The sequence below is a fragment of the Clarias gariepinus genome, chromosome 20, assembly GCF_024256425.1.
Source record: "Clarias gariepinus isolate MV-2021 ecotype Netherlands chromosome 20, CGAR_prim_01v2, whole genome shotgun sequence".
NCBI classification, from domain to species: domain Eukaryota; kingdom Metazoa; phylum Chordata; class Actinopteri; order Siluriformes; family Clariidae; genus Clarias; species Clarias gariepinus.
Genome location: NC_071119.1, coordinates 11,468,111 through 11,485,464, shown reverse-complemented (window position 1 = coordinate 11,485,464; position 17,354 = coordinate 11,468,111). Strand labels below are relative to the sequence as shown.

Sequence of the window (17,354 nt, the reverse complement as noted above, 5' to 3'; positions counted from 1 at the left end):
ACCATGAGTCCTTATGGTTTGAACAGTGAATTTGTACCTTTTTTAATTTATTTTTTAGTTTTTCATTACACCTGTCGCTTTTGTAAATCTGAGGGAAAAAAGCAACCACCCTCCCTGAGAAACGCCGCACTGTGTCCGTCTGTCCCTCCTGGACAAATCAGAGCAGCCTCTCCCTCTCCCTCTCGCGTGCCCGAGTCTCGTGGCCACGCCCTCGTCACGTCCAAAAGTCCGTCCCTCCTCTCGGTCCGTCGGTTTCTCGCTCGCGCGCTCCGAGTTTCACCGACTTCGCCCGTCACTTCGACGTCCGGGGGGTAACGTCCGTCCGGCTCCTCGCTGCTGCGGCCAGCTTCATTTTTTCCTCCCACCAGCCTTAGGGATTTAATTCCTCCTACCTCCTGAAGCCGGGACGCGGAGCACTTTTGGAGCAGCATCGGTGCACCTGTACAGGTAAATTAGAGCGAAACAGGAGAGAAGGGAAGGGGGAGGGGGGAGTGTGTGTGTGTGTGTGTGTGTGTGTTATGGGCGGGGGGTTGGAGGAGAAAAGGGTGGCGATACTTAAAAAAACTGAAACGTGTAGGAACAGGTGGCTTTGTCCCAAACTCCAAACCTGCTGTTAATTTATTAACAAATAACAAAACAAAAATAAAAACCAGTATAGCCACACCTGGTGGTGACCAATTTAACCCTCTGGGAAAAAAAAAAAAGATATTTCTAAGGATATCTAAATAATCAACATTCATATAGGTTAATTGTAGTGTGTTTCCAGGTGTGACTAATAGAAAGAAAAAAAAACAATGAATAAGATCAGCTAGATTAGAGAAACAAATAAGGGAGGGAGTGTTGCTGCGCAGTCACACCTTAGAAACCTTTTCTTTTTTCTTTAAATGTCCTCAAATCATGAATGGCACTGTAAGTACAGCTGACCCTGATCTTAACCCTTATCCCTATACAAGTTTTTCGACCTTTAAAAAGAATATCAGGCAACCGGTACAGCACCATTCCAGGTTAAAAAAAAATAATTAAAAGATAGTTCTCTTGGGCAGTGGACAGTGTACCCCAATGATATTATACGTGTAAAAGTGACAGATCTTATAGATTCACTTCCAGGCCCGGGTGGGAGAAGAGGAACCAGACATAAAAAGGTCTTCTTCTTAGTGATGGATAATGTTCAAGATAAGATCAACACATTTTTTTTTTTTAGGAATGATAACAGTATCAAGATCAAGCATTAAGGTGAGATAATCCACTAAAGCAAGGGTGAAAACAGTTTTTATGATCTGAAACAAAGTTCAAAATAAACTCTTTGAATGCACAAAGAGTCGGATTTGCACTTTGTTGACTTAAAGGCGTAACTTTGTAATGCGTATTATTCTGTAACTGGCTTTGGAAAAGAATAGATGAAAAAATAGGGGCGTCAGGAGAATTTGTTTTGCCACTAGATCTGTATGTTGTTCCCACCCCTGGGACCCACCGGGAGGTCCCGGTAGAGTTTCTGTTACACCTGTTGTGTTGACTCTAATATTGGTGAATTAGCTTTCAGTACTTTGACTTACTATTTCCTATTGTCTAGCACTGTCTGTCTTGCCACAGTGTGTTATTCAGTATTATTCAAGCATTCTCGGTATTTATGATTCAGTTCATGCCTTACTTCAAAAGTTCATTTTGATCAGATATCAGTCTAATACCTCACAAACGTAGTATAATTCTTGTTTTGAGATTTTATTTGATCACGGATCACAGAAAATCAGTCACCCCGCTTCATCTTTTTTTGTGCTAAAAGGTGTGTGTGTGAGTGTGTGGATGCCTACATAAGTGCGTATGAACCTAAAAAAAAAAGGATGAAGAAAACCTGTTTGGCAGGTTTGTCATTTATTGCACTTTAAGCTCCTTTGTTTTTGCTTTGCACTCTTATCTGATTGTGTGCGCGTGTGTGAGTGAGAGAGCGAGTGTGAATGTGCATGCGCACACAGGGCAGGGGACAATTTCACATGTGCTCAATCTTGTATGCGATTCGTAATGGACAACAGGTGCCTTCATTACATGACATTACAATGAGGAAATAAAACTAGAATTAATGTAAATATTCACTATGATGTGTTCATATCATATATGTTTACAAACACAATAAAGTAAGTTAAAAAAAAGAAATAACATGCCAGGGTATAGTATACAGAAAAAGAAACTCGAAAAGTCAAATAGAACTGAATTTGTTCTCGTATCTAATGTTTATCTGGTTATACTGTAATATTGGTTATCTCTTAGATTACTGCTATACATTTGGACATTTGGCAGATGCTCTTATCCAGAGCGACTTCCTTTTTTTTTTTTTTTTTATCTCATCACACATCTGAGCAGTTGAGGTTTAAGGGTCTTGGTTGCACTTGGTGGTTGTGGTTGGGGTTTGAACCTGGGATCTTCCGAGCTGTAGTCCAGTGCCTTAACCACTGAGCTACCCCTGGCCGTAAATAACAAGAAGTTTCATGGAAATTATAATGGACACCTTCATGATTGTCATTTTTTAGCAACAAGCTATAAAGCTAACTGTAATGAGTGATGTTATTTTACCTTAGCAAATAAGTAAACAGTATGGTCATGCTCTAAATGAAAGTCACCCAAGTGAATTGACACATATCTGTATGTTTTTTCATTTCAAGCAAACACCACTTTATTAAACAAAACGTAGTAGTAAGTAGTGCTACTTTGTTTACCTTTTGCGCTGTCAGCGGCCATGTTGATCTGACGTCACTTGGGGTTGGGGAGTCTGTCCCAAGTTTGCAAGAAGAAGTTCGAAGTTTTCTTCGTTTTTTCCCTAGCTGGAGGTTGAAAAATGTTAAGATATTTTGACCCACATATGTCTTTTGCTGCGGTGCCAAAATTTTGTATGTTGAAAAGCTGTAGATCAGTTTGAATCTGGTGGGTGAAATGATAAAAATATTATATTGAGAACTTTAAAGCTGTGCATATAATACATCAAATGTAAAATAATGTGGAATCATGTATAACTACAAGCTCATTTTTGTTAATAAAGTTTAAACTCATACTCAAATTATTCCTTAGAAGGCAAATAGGATTTAAGAGACTTCATCAATTCAAATTAGATCATCCACATGTTATCAGTTAAATAAATTCTGTGGCAATGCATTGTGTAAAAAAAAAAAAAATGAAGCAAATGATGTGTAAATGGAGTTGTATCAGTTGCGGAAGGAAAAAAACAGCAGACAAATTGCTTCTGCTGAGTCAATGTCTTTTTATATATACAGTCATGTGAAAAAAACTAGGACTTCTCATTAGATATATGTTTCTTTATTGAAACATATTTAATGGGGTGCATTTAAACAACAAAACCCTATTGCCCTCTATCAACAGGAAGACAGGAAGAAAGTTCCTTCCACTCCTCAATCCATTATTTCAATAGGGTTCAGATCCTGGTCTTTCCAGAACTCTTCTTTTTTTTCCCTTTTCATCCAGTCCTTGGTGAATTTACTTGTATGTTTTCAGTCATTGTCATGTTGGAAGGTCCAGTTCCGCTTTAGCTTTAATTTTTTGACAGATGGTCCAAACAATAAAATTTTAAACTCATTTTCTTAAAGCACATTTTTCAAATAGACTTGGTCTTTGAGCCTGATCTGGCCATGTTGCTAGTTGTCTTAAATGTTCTCCACTTGAAGTGGCTGATTAAAAATTCTTTTGAGATCTTTTTATATCCCATAACAGTCTTATAAGCATCTACAATCTTCTTTCTGTAGCACTCAGAGAGCTCCTTGGATCTCACCTCTCACTTCAACAATTTAGAGCAAATAAACTAAGTAAACAAATGAACAAATGAGCAAAGGCACGGCTTCTTCATTAGAATTCTTTTTTTGTAATAAATGTGAGGGTGTTGGTACATGTAATTTTTTGTTGGTACATGTCATTTAATACTCTTCATCTACTGGTGCACAAGAAAACAAGAGCAGAAATCAATACTTTGAAATTTCCTATTAAAGAGATTCCTATTTAATGGGTGCCCTAATTTTTTCACATGACTTTATATATAATATCAATGGCCACAAGCATTTTACCAGATGGTTTCTGATTCCAAACAGAATTCTCACTCGCCCTTGTAATTAGGGTTATGTATGTGTTATGGTATTTGTGTTATAATAACAGCTATAAAAAAACGAACAGCTATTATGTGACAGAGGAAGTCTTATAATTCATTTCTCATATACTGAACAAGAAAAAGGGTAGCTAGAAAGAAGAACATCATAACTTCCTAATGAAATAGTAGAATTACCATTATCATGTCTACTGCATCAAAAAGCACAAATCTAATAAGCCTGTTGGCATATCACCTAATTAGTAGGCTGTAAAGATAACATTCCCCATCCGTCATACTTTATTTATACAAAATGGTTACAGTATGGTTAATATTTTATAGATATTTAGCTGTTTTTATTTCATACTTACTTGAGGGTTGTTTCTAACTGACTCACTATTTGTAGACTTTTTTGCCTTAGTAGACATCATGGATGATTTACTGTGTGTGCAAACATAACAAAAAATTTACAACCCAATTTATGACCAGACATTTAAAAAAATGCCTGACGATATCAGTAGAGTTCAGTAACCGCGCTGCACTGGATTTTGCTTTGTTTGGCCTTGTCCGCGTTTCCACTTACCACTGTGTTCCTGATTCTGAAAAGGTTCATCAGATTAGTGAAATATCATAGCTATAAAGAACAAACAGTACATTGAAAAATCTATTTCCATATCCCATATACAAAAATATGTAAGGACCTTCCTTTTTTTTCCGTTTGCAGTTGATCTCCTTGTTTATGCAAACTCTAGCACAGGTTATTTGGGATGTTTTGGAAGAGCGGGTTGCTGTGCTTTAATTACAGTGACATAATTGGAACATTAAGCTTACAGTACAATGCCATTGAATTCAGACAGAGGCTTGTTTTTGCATTAATGGCGCAAAAGTGTGAAATAAATTAGAGGACTGTGTTGAGGAAGGGACATATCTGTTCATCATGATTTGAATGAAATATGTACCGGTGTTGGAAAAAAAAAAGCAAATGATGTGCAAATGGAGTTCTATCTGGCGGGTTTCCATTTGGTTGGAATGAACCCAGCAATGTAATCTTCTATCTTCTATACATATAATAAAACTTTAAAGTTGGTGTGTCTGTATATTGAAGATATTTTTACGAAAAAATAATTTAGTGAATGTAAGATGTGTAATAGACAGATGTTTTTTGGAATTTTTATCTGTCTGTTTGTTTACACATCATGTAAAGACTACTGAGTTTTCACAGGTTTTTTTGGCTAAGCTGGAGGTAACATACAGGCCTTGTTTCATCGCAAAAAATAATTAATTAGTTCATTTATGAGATGGTGCTGTACATTATTTATTACACGCTTATGAGTGTGCAATTGAAAACTACTTAATTAACACGATCTGACACCTTTATTCCGCGCACTTAACAGTAACACGTAAACAACTTTGTTTTATTCCAAAATTCAACAGATGCCAGTATGCATAAAAAATAAAAAAAACGTTCTTGAGTGTGCAGTTAAATTCCATGCTAGGCACACAAGTCGCAGGCACATCTATTGCATTGATAGACTTGGGATGTATCGCAGTGCCAGTGTATGATGGTCAAGCATGGTGTGTGAATTCTGGGATAGAGTCTCAACTCCACTTGTGAGCAATAGTTATTTCAATGCTGATTTTATTCTTCTTCAGCAGTTATTATTTTTGCTTCTTCCTGCCCATAAAATTTTTTCCAGTTAATTCCAAATTATGATACAAATATGCCTAAACATGCTTGTGAACATATTATGCAACAATTCTCGTTCATGTTCCTTCTACTTAAGAGCGTCTGCTGGCTAGTCCTGTGTGAGGTTGACTTTTAGGTGATTCAACGCAGTAAAGAGAAAAAAATAACATGTACTGTAATAGGAGTATCTGTTCAGTATAGTCCTTTTACTGAAACAGCTGTCAAATTTCAATATGGCCGACATTTAATGACATCACTATTAACATAATAGACATGTTTTTATCTGTGGCATTCCTGAAAAAATGTATTAACTTAGGTTAAATATATTGATAGAGAGTTTTTTTTTTATTATTCTTTTTGTTCAGTCTACATTAATCCTTTATATATGGTTACATTCAAGTTCAAGTTCAAGTTCAAGTAGGCTTTATTGTCATTACAACCATATACAGTTAGTACACAGTGAAACGAAACAACGTTCCTCCAGGACCAAGGTGCTACATGCAACATAAATTTACAACATAAATTAACAGAGACACTAAACTAGCTAACCAAGAGGCCTAGTTAACTGGCTAGCAGAGACAGGACAGAGAGACCTAACATAAATTACAACATAAATTAACAATAACTAACTAGCTAAGTAACATTTTTATAGACAACATAAAGTGCACGTGCAAATGTGCAAACAAGAGCAACAACAAAGTGACAGTGCGCAACCACGACATAACCAAACATAAAATATGGTGTTGCGAACATAAAATATGGTGTATTCCTACATTAACCTATTACTGCTCATTAATATCGTGAATATCAATAGGCAGTGTGATATTCGTGATATTCACGAGTTGTTTTATTTATTTATTTATTTCTTTATTTCCTCCGTTCATCTGTGTAATCTGAGCACTGCCTGTGGAGACAAATAGAGAACGGTTGTTCCATCAGTAATGTAAATAGACAGTGGCGTCGTAGCTCGCATAGCCCCGGGCTGTTTGTACGAAACATGTACAACAGACAAAGAGCCCTGCTTTATCTATTGTAGTCTGTCATATGAGCCAAGAGGGAGAAAGCTGCTATGTTATTATGACAAATATCTTAGAGACGATCCCGGTATGGGAAAGGTTTACTGATTTCAATCTCCTCCCGAAGTAGGACGTTCCTCAATAGCAGGATGTCTGCCGCTCTCTCAGGAGACCTCACCTTTGCAAGTCTTTAATATTTCTGACAATGGCGATTTAAGATCTGCTCAGCGATTGAACCCAGGACAACCTAAATGCTGCTAAAAAAACAGGTGTAATTGGATCTAAGGCAGGGTGTAAACTCCGTCTGGGAGGCCAGCTTTATTATGTTTTAAATAGCATGAGAGATAATGACATTGGAGAATGCCATTATGTGGCATAAAGTGGGCGGTTATTCCCTCATCAGCGAACAAGACGTAACAAAGGGAAAGGGAGCAGCGTCCTCATTTGGGATTAACCCATTAGTATAGGTGTGATCGATGAAAGGTGTTATTCTTAGTCACCTTTTTATTAATAATCTTCAAATGTACGGCAATAGTAAATAATAATAATATTATATTCATACTATTAAAAGAGACAGAGTGATGTCACCAGCTAAAGGTGTCGTCCCACACGGATGACTTCATCTTCCGATACTCGAGAGGAGAGAGGCGCGTGCGGTAGCCTCGATTCCAGGTAATAGTATCACATGGGAGGGTTACACCCATGAGTCAGCCATTAGTTCAAATGTAAATCAGCCATTCCTATGTGAGGAGTGAAATAAATGCAGCCGAGGGTGGTTCAGTTGTAACGCTGGGTCAGATTTCCCTCATTTGCTTAGAAAGTTACACACTGTGCACTGTGAAATTGTAGCACATGCTTATCTGGAAAGTGACAAACAACACGGGTTATGGATTGGAAGAAAAAACAGAGCAATAGGCTGAATTGTATTTGCAATCACCAGGCTTTAAAACAAGCTAGAGATTAAAGGCAGTCATGCAAAGGTTTGCTTGCACCTGACCCCTTTTTTTTCCGCTTTCCTGTGATTAAACACTCGAACAATGATAGAACTGGATAGTAAAACACAACACAATATTCACTTATTATGCCTGTCTAGTGAAGCGACAACCTTCTTGTGCGTGTTCACCACAAGCACTCCTATCATTTGTTTAAATAAATAGACGTTCTCCGTCGGGACGGGTGCTAGGTAACTTGACTCCAGTGTCAGAAACCCAAGCCGCAATGCATAGCGTGGGTCGCCAAGGCAACAGTCAACAAGTCCGGTCTGAAAACGAAAGGGTGTAAAGGCAATAGGCTCACCTGAAACCTCACTAGAAGAGTCCGGGAAGAAGGAGAAATCGAGCCACAGAGCGGACTGACAGCTGCTCTCTGAAGGCCGCACAATCAGGACATTGTTGTTTCTCGACAGGTGTGTTTTAAGAGTTCGGGCGAAAGTAACTCGGCTCATAATCAGTGTTCATTATAAAGTACAGGAGGTGGAGTGTCTGATTGATGGTGTTTGGGTGAAATCTGTAACGTATATGGAATAATGTCAAAATTGGGATACCTAATCTGCAGGTTTCTATAATTTTTGAACAATTGCAGTTTTTATCAAACATGTCGTACATGTGATCCATTTACGGTTACATGTAACATTGCAGAATGCCCACTGAACAAGGTTATTTTTTAAGTAACAAATAAGAATGATATAGGATTTTAATCACCTTGCTATTAAGTTTAAACGTTGAACTTTAAAGGTTTAAAGTTGCTGACTGAAGTCCATCTATTGCTATACAATTCATTTCCTCCCCCCTACCCCCCAAAAAACAAAACAAACCGAGAGGACCAATACTAGCATATGTTAGCATTTTAGCTGACATGGTAGTGTTTGTTTTAAAACACTACAATTACCCACGAACCCACCAGGCAAGTAAACGCTCCAGTGACTATTGCTTATTGTATAAATCAACATTCAGCTGAACTGTTGGCCAGTGTTTGATTAGCAGCTGGAGTGTACTCTGTTTGTATCTTAAATAGATCTTTTAGTTAGCATGTGTATTTTTTTTGCTTGTTTCATCTTATTATTTTTATACTATTTGATTAAAACACACAATCTTCGTCTTTTTCGGAGTTGCAGAAACTACAGTAGTAAATAGCGTTGAAACGATTCAGTTCTAAACTTTACGACAAAATGTCATAATTGTTAGGAATTTTTCACAATGAATTTTTATACTTAGTTTCTTTAGGTTTTAGTGCAGCTCAGTAGATTAAAAGTCAAGATATGGATTATCGTAAATTGGCTTTACAACATGGTTTTACAACTGCGAGCTGCTTTTAGGGTCTGAACATCTTTTGGTTGTAAAATTTTGAGCTTAAGTTAACAGTACAAATTGCTCAAATGTTGCTTACATCGCAGTTTCGACACATTTTACAGCAATGCTGCAAGCAAGTAAGTTTTTTGTTCATTTAACATTAACAAATTTATGTTGTCATGTCGATCTGTCTTGCCTCAGCTAGCCAGCTAATTAGGCTTCCTACAGTAGTTAGCTTTTCTGTTGATTTATGTTGTAAATGTATGTTGCATTTACAGTAGCACCTTGGTCCTACATGCAACATACATTTACAGTAGGAACGTTGCTTCGTTTCGTTGTGTACTAACTGTACTGTATGTGGTTGGAGTGACAATAAAGCTTACTTGACTTGACTTGACTTGAAGCAGGTGTTTGGACAATAATAAATAAGACTATTTATTCATGATTAACCCCTTAAAGTTACCGAAGGCACGTTATACCTTTATTACCTTGGATCTCTCAGTACTAAATAGAGAAGGTGTCTGGTTAGACATAAGAAATGCAGGTCATTCTTCTCACTGGTCACATGGTCACAGGTTTTGATTTTCGGCCTGCTGTGACCGGAATTGTACTTTTTGACCCAGTAAATCCTGAACATTGATTTCATGGTTTAGTTTGTCCTGAATTTCCTTTCCTGGAATTGTTGGTTTTGGTTTTTAGTCTAATCTATCCTGAACTGAGTTTTTAGTTCAGTAATTTATTTATTTATTGATTTTTTTTTGTTAAGTGTGTTTGAAGTTTTAGTTGCTATTCCAGTGTGTCCTGATTGAAAGTTTTCAGTTTGTTTCAGTGTGCCTACAATTTCAGTTTGGTGAACTATCTAAATATCTCAGATTTTGTTCAGTTTTTTTCCAGTGTCTCCTGACTTTAAGTTTTTGGTCAAGTGTCTTGATTTTATTTTTGGACCAGTGCTTCCAGAATTTTTATTTTGATCGACTCACTCTAGAATTTCAGTTTTGTAATCTAGGTTGTTCTACATTTGAGCTTTTGGTCCAGTTGGCCTTTTTTCCCCCTGCTCCATTCTGTCCTGAATTAGAGTTTGAGTTTTTGTTTCGGGTTTCTCCAGAAGGTTAGTTTTGTGGTCTAGTGTGTGTTCTAGTGTATTAGTTTATATTAGTCCCTTTTGTCACAAAAAAGGGGTTTTAAGTTTATGCTTCAGTGTCACTAGAATTTCACTTTTGTGGTCTTGTGGCTCCAGAATTTCAGTTTTGTGATCTAGTGTATCTAGACTTTTTTTGTTTCGTGATGTAAGGGCATGTCTATCACGCACGTTAGTTGCTCAGTTGTTGTTAAGACACAGAAGGATACAGAAAGGTGTGGAGAACACAAGCTTTTGACCGTGAGACAGTAAGCTAAAAGGAATACAGTAAAATGAGTTGTTGTAACTGTGATCTATCGAAGCTACAGAACACAGCAAGCGACTTATCGTGACTACAGTGGATTTATGCAAGAAACTGTAACAACCGTTGTACTTTGATGTTAAAAATAAAACAAGAGACAAAGAAATCAGCGAAACGTCTGGAGTCATGAGTGACACTGTGCAACAAAAGGACACGCGTCAGAACTTGTGAATAAAATGCACGTACATGTGATGTAATATGTCAAAAAAAATTGGTTGTTGGCCAGCTGTCCAGAATTTGAGTTTTGTGGTGTAATGTTTACTGCTTTTCAGTTTCTGGTTCACAGTTCCTTTCTGGTCAAGTGGTTTAAAAAATTTCAGTTGTTGGTCCAGAGTGTCTAAAATCTTAGTTTTGTGGCCTAATATGTCCAGACATTCAATTGTTGATCCAGTATGGAACAATAGTAATTTTGGTTTTGGGTCATTGTTCCTTGAATTTGATTGTTTTGGTTTTGGGTCCAGTGTGTCCTAAATCCATTTTATGGCGTAGTGTTCTGAGTATCAGCTTCAACCATTATTTTGTAAATCCAGAATAAATCAAGCCATGCATTATAAATGCTTCATACACTCATTCACAGAAACAACTTAAGAAACAAAGGTATGTGTGGCTTGGTATGTGGAAGATTCACAATCGCCACGAGACTGGGCGTGGTGTGATATGTGGGGGGTAACAGCAGGGCAAGAGCATGTGTTTGAAAGACTTAATCACAGAAGATCTTGACTTGTCTCAGTCGTACATGTTGTTCTTTAGCCATGACGTCTTGATGACTCCAAGATGTTGCTTCATTCATTCTAGTATTTAATGTTAGATATTTTTTTGAGAACATTACAAGGTCATGTATTCAAAACAATGTTTAGTTAGTAGTAGCCTGTATGATGTTATTTGTAGGTTAAACACAATTATGTAGTTATTATAACAGTCAACCATTAAACAACATTTTCTCTGTCTCCCCACAGTCATGAATACCTCCTTTGGGCTCCTCACCACAATACTGTGGTTCCTGTCAGGTACGAGTCACTCGTGGGCTGCTAAGATCATTGTTGTCCCTCCAATAATGTTCGAAAGCCACCTTTACATCTTTAAGACGCTGGCTTCGGGGCTGCACGCTGAAGGTCACGAGACAGTGCTGCTGGTGTCGGAGGGCCGAGACGTGGCACCTTCGGAACACTACCGTCTTCAACGCTACCCTGGTATATTTAACAGCTCATCAGCAGCAGATGACTTCCTACAGTCCAAGGTTCATAACATCTTTTCAGGCCGCCCAACGCCGCTGGAGCTCTTCGACATCCTGGAGCACTATGCGCAGAACTGTGACAGCGTGGTAGGCAGCAGTTCAGTGATGGCGCAGCTACAGCAGGAGCGCTTTGACCTGCTGCTTGTCGACCCTAACGAAATGTGTGGCTTCGTTTTGGCGCACATCCTGGGTGTGCCGTATGCCGTCTTCAGCACAGGGCTTTGGTATCCGGCGGAAGTGGGCGCGCCGGCACCACTTTCCTACGTTCCTGAGTTCAACTCCCTGCTAACGGATCACATGACGCTGGTGCAGCGTGTGGCCAACACGGTTGTGTACCTGGCTTCACGGATAGGAGTGCAACTGCTTGTGCTGCCCAAATATGACCGCATCATGTGGCGGCATGCTATACAGCCACCAGCCTCCATGCATGAGCTGGTGCAGGGCAGTCGTCTTTGGATGCTGTGTACCGACTTGGCTCTAGAGTTCCCTCGGCCTACATTGCCACACGTTGTCTATGTTGGCGGAATCCTCACCAAGCCGCCGAACCCTCTGCCACAGGTAAGGGATCCTCCATTGGGTACTAATCCAATACGGTATGTCTACCACATGGCATTACTGCAAATATAAAGGAAGAAATAAAGTCAGTTGGGAAAATTGATGTTTGGATTGCATCATGCATAAGTTGAAGTTTTACATGAAGATGATGAGAAGAATAATACACTAACAGCACGTGAAATGACCTAAATAGGCACTTGAAGATACAGATGCTTTAACCATGCTGGCCCAGTGCGTATCTTATCTTTAGAAACGGAGGCCATAATCACAATGAGGGCCACTTCACCATAGATTATGTGACATGTTGTTGTACTTCAGTGGAAGTTTCTGTAGTAAGGGAAGTATTAATTATAGATTGTGGAGGTGTGGCAGGTTAAAATTGCCCCAGTCACCACATGGCTGACCTGTTCCTCATACTGGATGAATTGCTAATTTAATAGTTCCTCATACTAGATTAATTGCTACAAGGTGAAGGTGTGGTACTGTAGGTTCACAGTCCAGAAGATAACTTTGCCAGATCAATTCATACTAAACTGGTTGCCTGATGGTGGAAGTTTGGCTGTTTAACTGTGTTTTATACTGACCTAGTTGCCAAATGCATAATGAAGTAGTTGCTGGACAGTGGAAGTGTGGCTGGTTATGTGTGCTTTATACTGAATTGGTTGCTAGATGGTTGCATACTGGACAAGTTTCTCGACAGTGAAAGTGATTGCTCAATTGTGTTTTATACTGAACTAGTTGGCAGATGGGTGCATAATGGAATAGTTACCAGATAGTGGAATATGCGGCTGGTTAACTATGCCTTACACCAAAATAGCTGCAAGATGGTGAAAGTGTGCTTGATTACCCATGTTTTCTACTGAATTAGTTGCCAGGTGGTGCATACTGGACTAGTTATACTGGAAGTGGTTATCTCTGCTTTATACTAAACCACTTGCTAAGTGGGTGCATACTGGATCAGTTGCCAGATGGTGGAAGTCTGGTTGGTTAACTGTGCTTTATGCTGGACTAGTTGTCAAACATTGGAAGTGTGGTTGGTTACCTCTGTTTTTTTTTTTTTTTACTAAAATAGTTGCCAGATAGTGGTAGTGTGACTGGTTAACTGTTTTATTTACTAAACTGGTTCCTAGATGGTTGCATACTGAACAGTTGAGTCAACTGTGATGTAGACTGAACTAGTTGTCAGATGGTGGAAGTGCAGTTGTTTAAAATGTCTTTTAATGTGAAGTAAGTGACGGAATACTGGAGTAGTTGCCAGATAATTGAAGTGCAGCTGGTCTGATCTGTGCTTTATACTAATAACTAACAAACTAGTTGCTAGATTAATTCATGCTAAACTAGTTGCTAGATTAATTCATGCTAAACTAGTTGCTAGATTAATTCATACTGGACTAGTTGCTAGATTAATTCATACTGGACTAGTTGCCAGATGCCAGTCCCTCATGCTGGATTATTTGCCAGACAGTACACACTGTACTACACCTTCACCTTGTAGCAATTAATCTAGTACTAATGGGGCAGGTTAAAAGTCTGGCACTGTTCTTTGTAGTAGACTAGGTGCCAGATTGTTGATGTGTGGTAGATGGAGGTACAGAAGGGACATTTAGCAGCTACTATAGCTCCTGTTCAAGCTATTTTTGATGATGTATTTTGTATTACTGGTTTTTGATCTGGCTGATGTACAAGGGTGGAATTTCAAGGAACAAAATACAGTTTCTAAATGCTTAGAAATCTAAGAAATCTTTCAGTATCCACATCTCCTTGCTGTCATAGTAAATGCTTTCTTATTTGGGCTTTATCGCATTCATGGTGGTCAGTGTGGGTGTGGGGTGTTTAGTACAGTAACTGTTTTGTAATTAGAAGAGGTCAAAAGCACAATGCGTCAGACCTAGAAAGACTTTCAGAGAAAGGCTCACCCCAGAAATGCCAACCTTTTGACCAACCTACGGCATCAAGAAATCCATGTGAAATGGATACTTCCAATCGAGTTACAACTGGCATTCATGTGAAATATTAAAAAATTACTTTAATTAAAAAAAATATTTTTTAGTTTCAACGAACTGCTATAAATACACTAAACTGTCAAAAGTATTTGTTCGCCTGCCCTCACATGCATATAAACTTGTGTAATATCCAGTTCTTAATCCATAGGGTTGAATATGATGTTGGCTCCGCCTCCTTTCCAGCTATAACAGCTTCAACTCTTCTTGAAAGACTTTCCACAAGGTTTATTGTGTTTATGGGAATTTTTTACCATTCTTTCAGTAGCGCATTTGTGACGTTGATGTTGGAAGAAGACCTGGCTCACTTTCGCCACTCTAGTCTATCCCAAAGATGTTTTATCCACACAAAGTTCTTCCACACCAAACTCTCTCATCCATGTCTTTATGGACCTTGCTTTGTGCACTGGTGCGCATTATGTTGGAACAGGAAGTGGCCATTTCCAAAACAGTTACCAGAAAGTTGGAAAGCATGAAATTGTCCAGAAGCGTTAAGAGTTCCTTTTACTGGATGTTAAGGCTAAGCGCAACTCCTGAAAAACAACCCCATAAAAGTTCCAACTGCGCACCAGTTCTATAACGACATAAATGAGCGAGTTTGGTTTGAAAGAACTTGCCTGGTCTGCACAGAGTCCTGACCTCCACCCGATAGAACACCTTTGGGATGAATTAGAGACTGCAGAGAAGTAGCAGAGACTGCGAGCCAACATCAAGTCCAACATCAGTGGCTTACTTCACAAATGCGCTTCTGGAAGTATGGTCTCAAAAATTCTAAATATTCTCGAAAGCCTTCATAGATGATTTAAGCCTGTTTTAGCTGCAAAGGAGGCGGGGCCAACATCATATTAAACCCTATAGATAAAAAATTGGATGTTCCTGAAGTTCATATGCATGTGAAGGCAGGGGAGCTATTACTTTTGGGAATATAGTGTATTTATTATGATGTAATTTAATTTAATTTAATTTTATTTTATTTGTATAGCGCTTTTAACAAATTGACATTGTCACAAAGCACCTTTACACACTCTAAAGAACTATTTAAGTTTGTATGAGATGTAAATGTGTATGAATCACAATGATAAGACTGTCCCTAATGAGCAAGCCGAGGACGACGATGACCGTGGCAAGGAAAAACTCATTTTACTCATTTTAAATTCATCATGATATAATTATTATTTGTCCTATTGCCATTTCCGAATTCTCCCTGAACTCATATTTGTCCTACTGCACAACTTCTTCTACCTCAAACACGCTCTGTGGGATCACAAAGGCCGGCGTTATAAATGCGAGCGATTGCGAAGCCCAGCGCACAGAACAGGAGTGGGGGGTTCTTTCTCCTAGACTTGCAGTTTTAGAATACCAATAGCCGAAAAGAGCTCATTGTGCGCCTTCTGGGCCAGTATGTGACGAGGGTGTGTGTGTGGACGCGGATCGTACGATTAAATGTACCCATTGTGGAACGTGCGTGGAGCACAGTGGGACCAGTGTAAGGGACGGATTGTCAGTGCCAGGCCGACTCGAGCCACTCTGGTGCAGCTGGACTCAGAACTGACACAAAACCCCTACTGATCCTTGGGATACGCTCGCGCACTAACACAAGCATCCGATCACGCGTCAAAGAAGAAATCACGTTCTGCATATCCTTGCTTATATTGCCAGAAGGGTGAGATAACGTTCTATCAAACTGTACGTTATGAACATGTGGTATGGAGTTTCTGTTATAATATTCATGGATCGTGTCTCATTAATGGGTAAAATTCTAATACCATGGTGAAACTCCAGGATGAATCTCATTTAGAAGCTATCATGGTAGCAAGTAGATGATACCTAGTATCACCACAGTGCCTCCAAAATCAAAATAAACGTTTAATGCATTTAACGTGGTAAAATGTTGCAGTTCCTCTATAGACCATAGATCGAACTGGCACATATAACTTATAACTTATACAATTTGTCTTTTAAAGGTAGATGTAAAAGTTACATGAGTTCCACTATCGCTCCATGGTCCATCCCTTGGCTTTTAAAGGTCCTGATAAAAAACTTGAACACTGGCATGATGCCAAGGCTAAATGAGGTCATAGCAGACACAGAGTTCAAAGAGAGAGTGCTATATACAGCCACTAAGTCCAAAAACAAAAAATGTGCAACAAATGATCAAAAGTTCACGATTTTTCTGTGCTTTCTCTGACGCACAAACCGAATTCAAATATATGTAAAATTCCAATCTGAGCTTTTAGTGCTCGGAATTTGAATGAGCTATATGGATTTTTGAGGCTATGCATGTTGCGTAATATGTAATGTGGTCTGTGTGTGTGTTCAGGAGTTTGCAGCCTGGGTGAATGACACGGACGAACACGGGTTTGTGGTGGTGTCGTTCGGCGCAGGGGTGAAGTACCTCTCAGATGACATCAGTTACAAGCTGGCCGGAGCGCTAAGACGTCTACCTCAAAAAGTCATCTGGAGGTAAGACAACTGCTCCCTGGAAAAGATTATCATTATGACTATTATGATTATTATTAATATTATAGCACTACAATGTGGGGAACATTATTAACATATCCCGACCAATCAGGTTTGAGATTTCAGCGTCAATTTGCTCTAAGTCTACATAATGCAGTCAAATATGGTCATAGAAAAAAAGTACACTCTCTTCGGATTATTATGTATTTTTATATATATAATAAAAGCACAGTGGGGTACTGGCACAGATGGTTCGGGGCTGTGTGCGTGAATTTTGCATGTTCTCCCTGTGCATGGTGGGTTTCCTCCTGGTACAGTTTCCTCCACTAGTCCAAAGGCATGCAGATTAGGTTAATTGGCGTTTCCAAATTCCCTGTAGTGTGAGTATGTGCATGCGGTGTGTAAGGCAGTATTTGAGCCTTGCAATTGATTGGCACACTATCCAGGGTGTACCCCGCCTCGTGCCTCCGACCCTGTACAGGATAAGCAGGATAGAAGATGAATGTATGAATGAATCTACATTTACATTTAGGCATTTGGCAGACGCTCTTATCCAGAGCGACTTACATTTTTTTAAATCTTATTACACATCTGAGC

General features: G+C 38.9%; 1 protein-coding gene across 1 annotated transcript in view; it reads left to right on the top strand.

Annotated features, from left to right (window-relative positions):
- The first annotated feature begins 217 nt into the window (after positions 1 to 217).
- Positions 218 to 17,354, top strand: part of ugt8 (UDP glycosyltransferase 8) — a 32,921-nt gene continuing 15,784 nt past the window's right edge. The window contains exons 1-3 of the mRNA XM_053479565.1: positions 218 to 447; positions 11,465 to 12,300; positions 16,618 to 16,760. Coding sequence (XP_053335540.1) covers positions 11,467 to 12,300; positions 16,618 to 16,760 — 977 coding nt within the window. The 5' untranslated portion in view covers positions 218 to 447; positions 11,465 to 11,466. The remainder of the gene's footprint in view (positions 448 to 11,464; positions 12,301 to 16,617; positions 16,761 to 17,354) is intronic.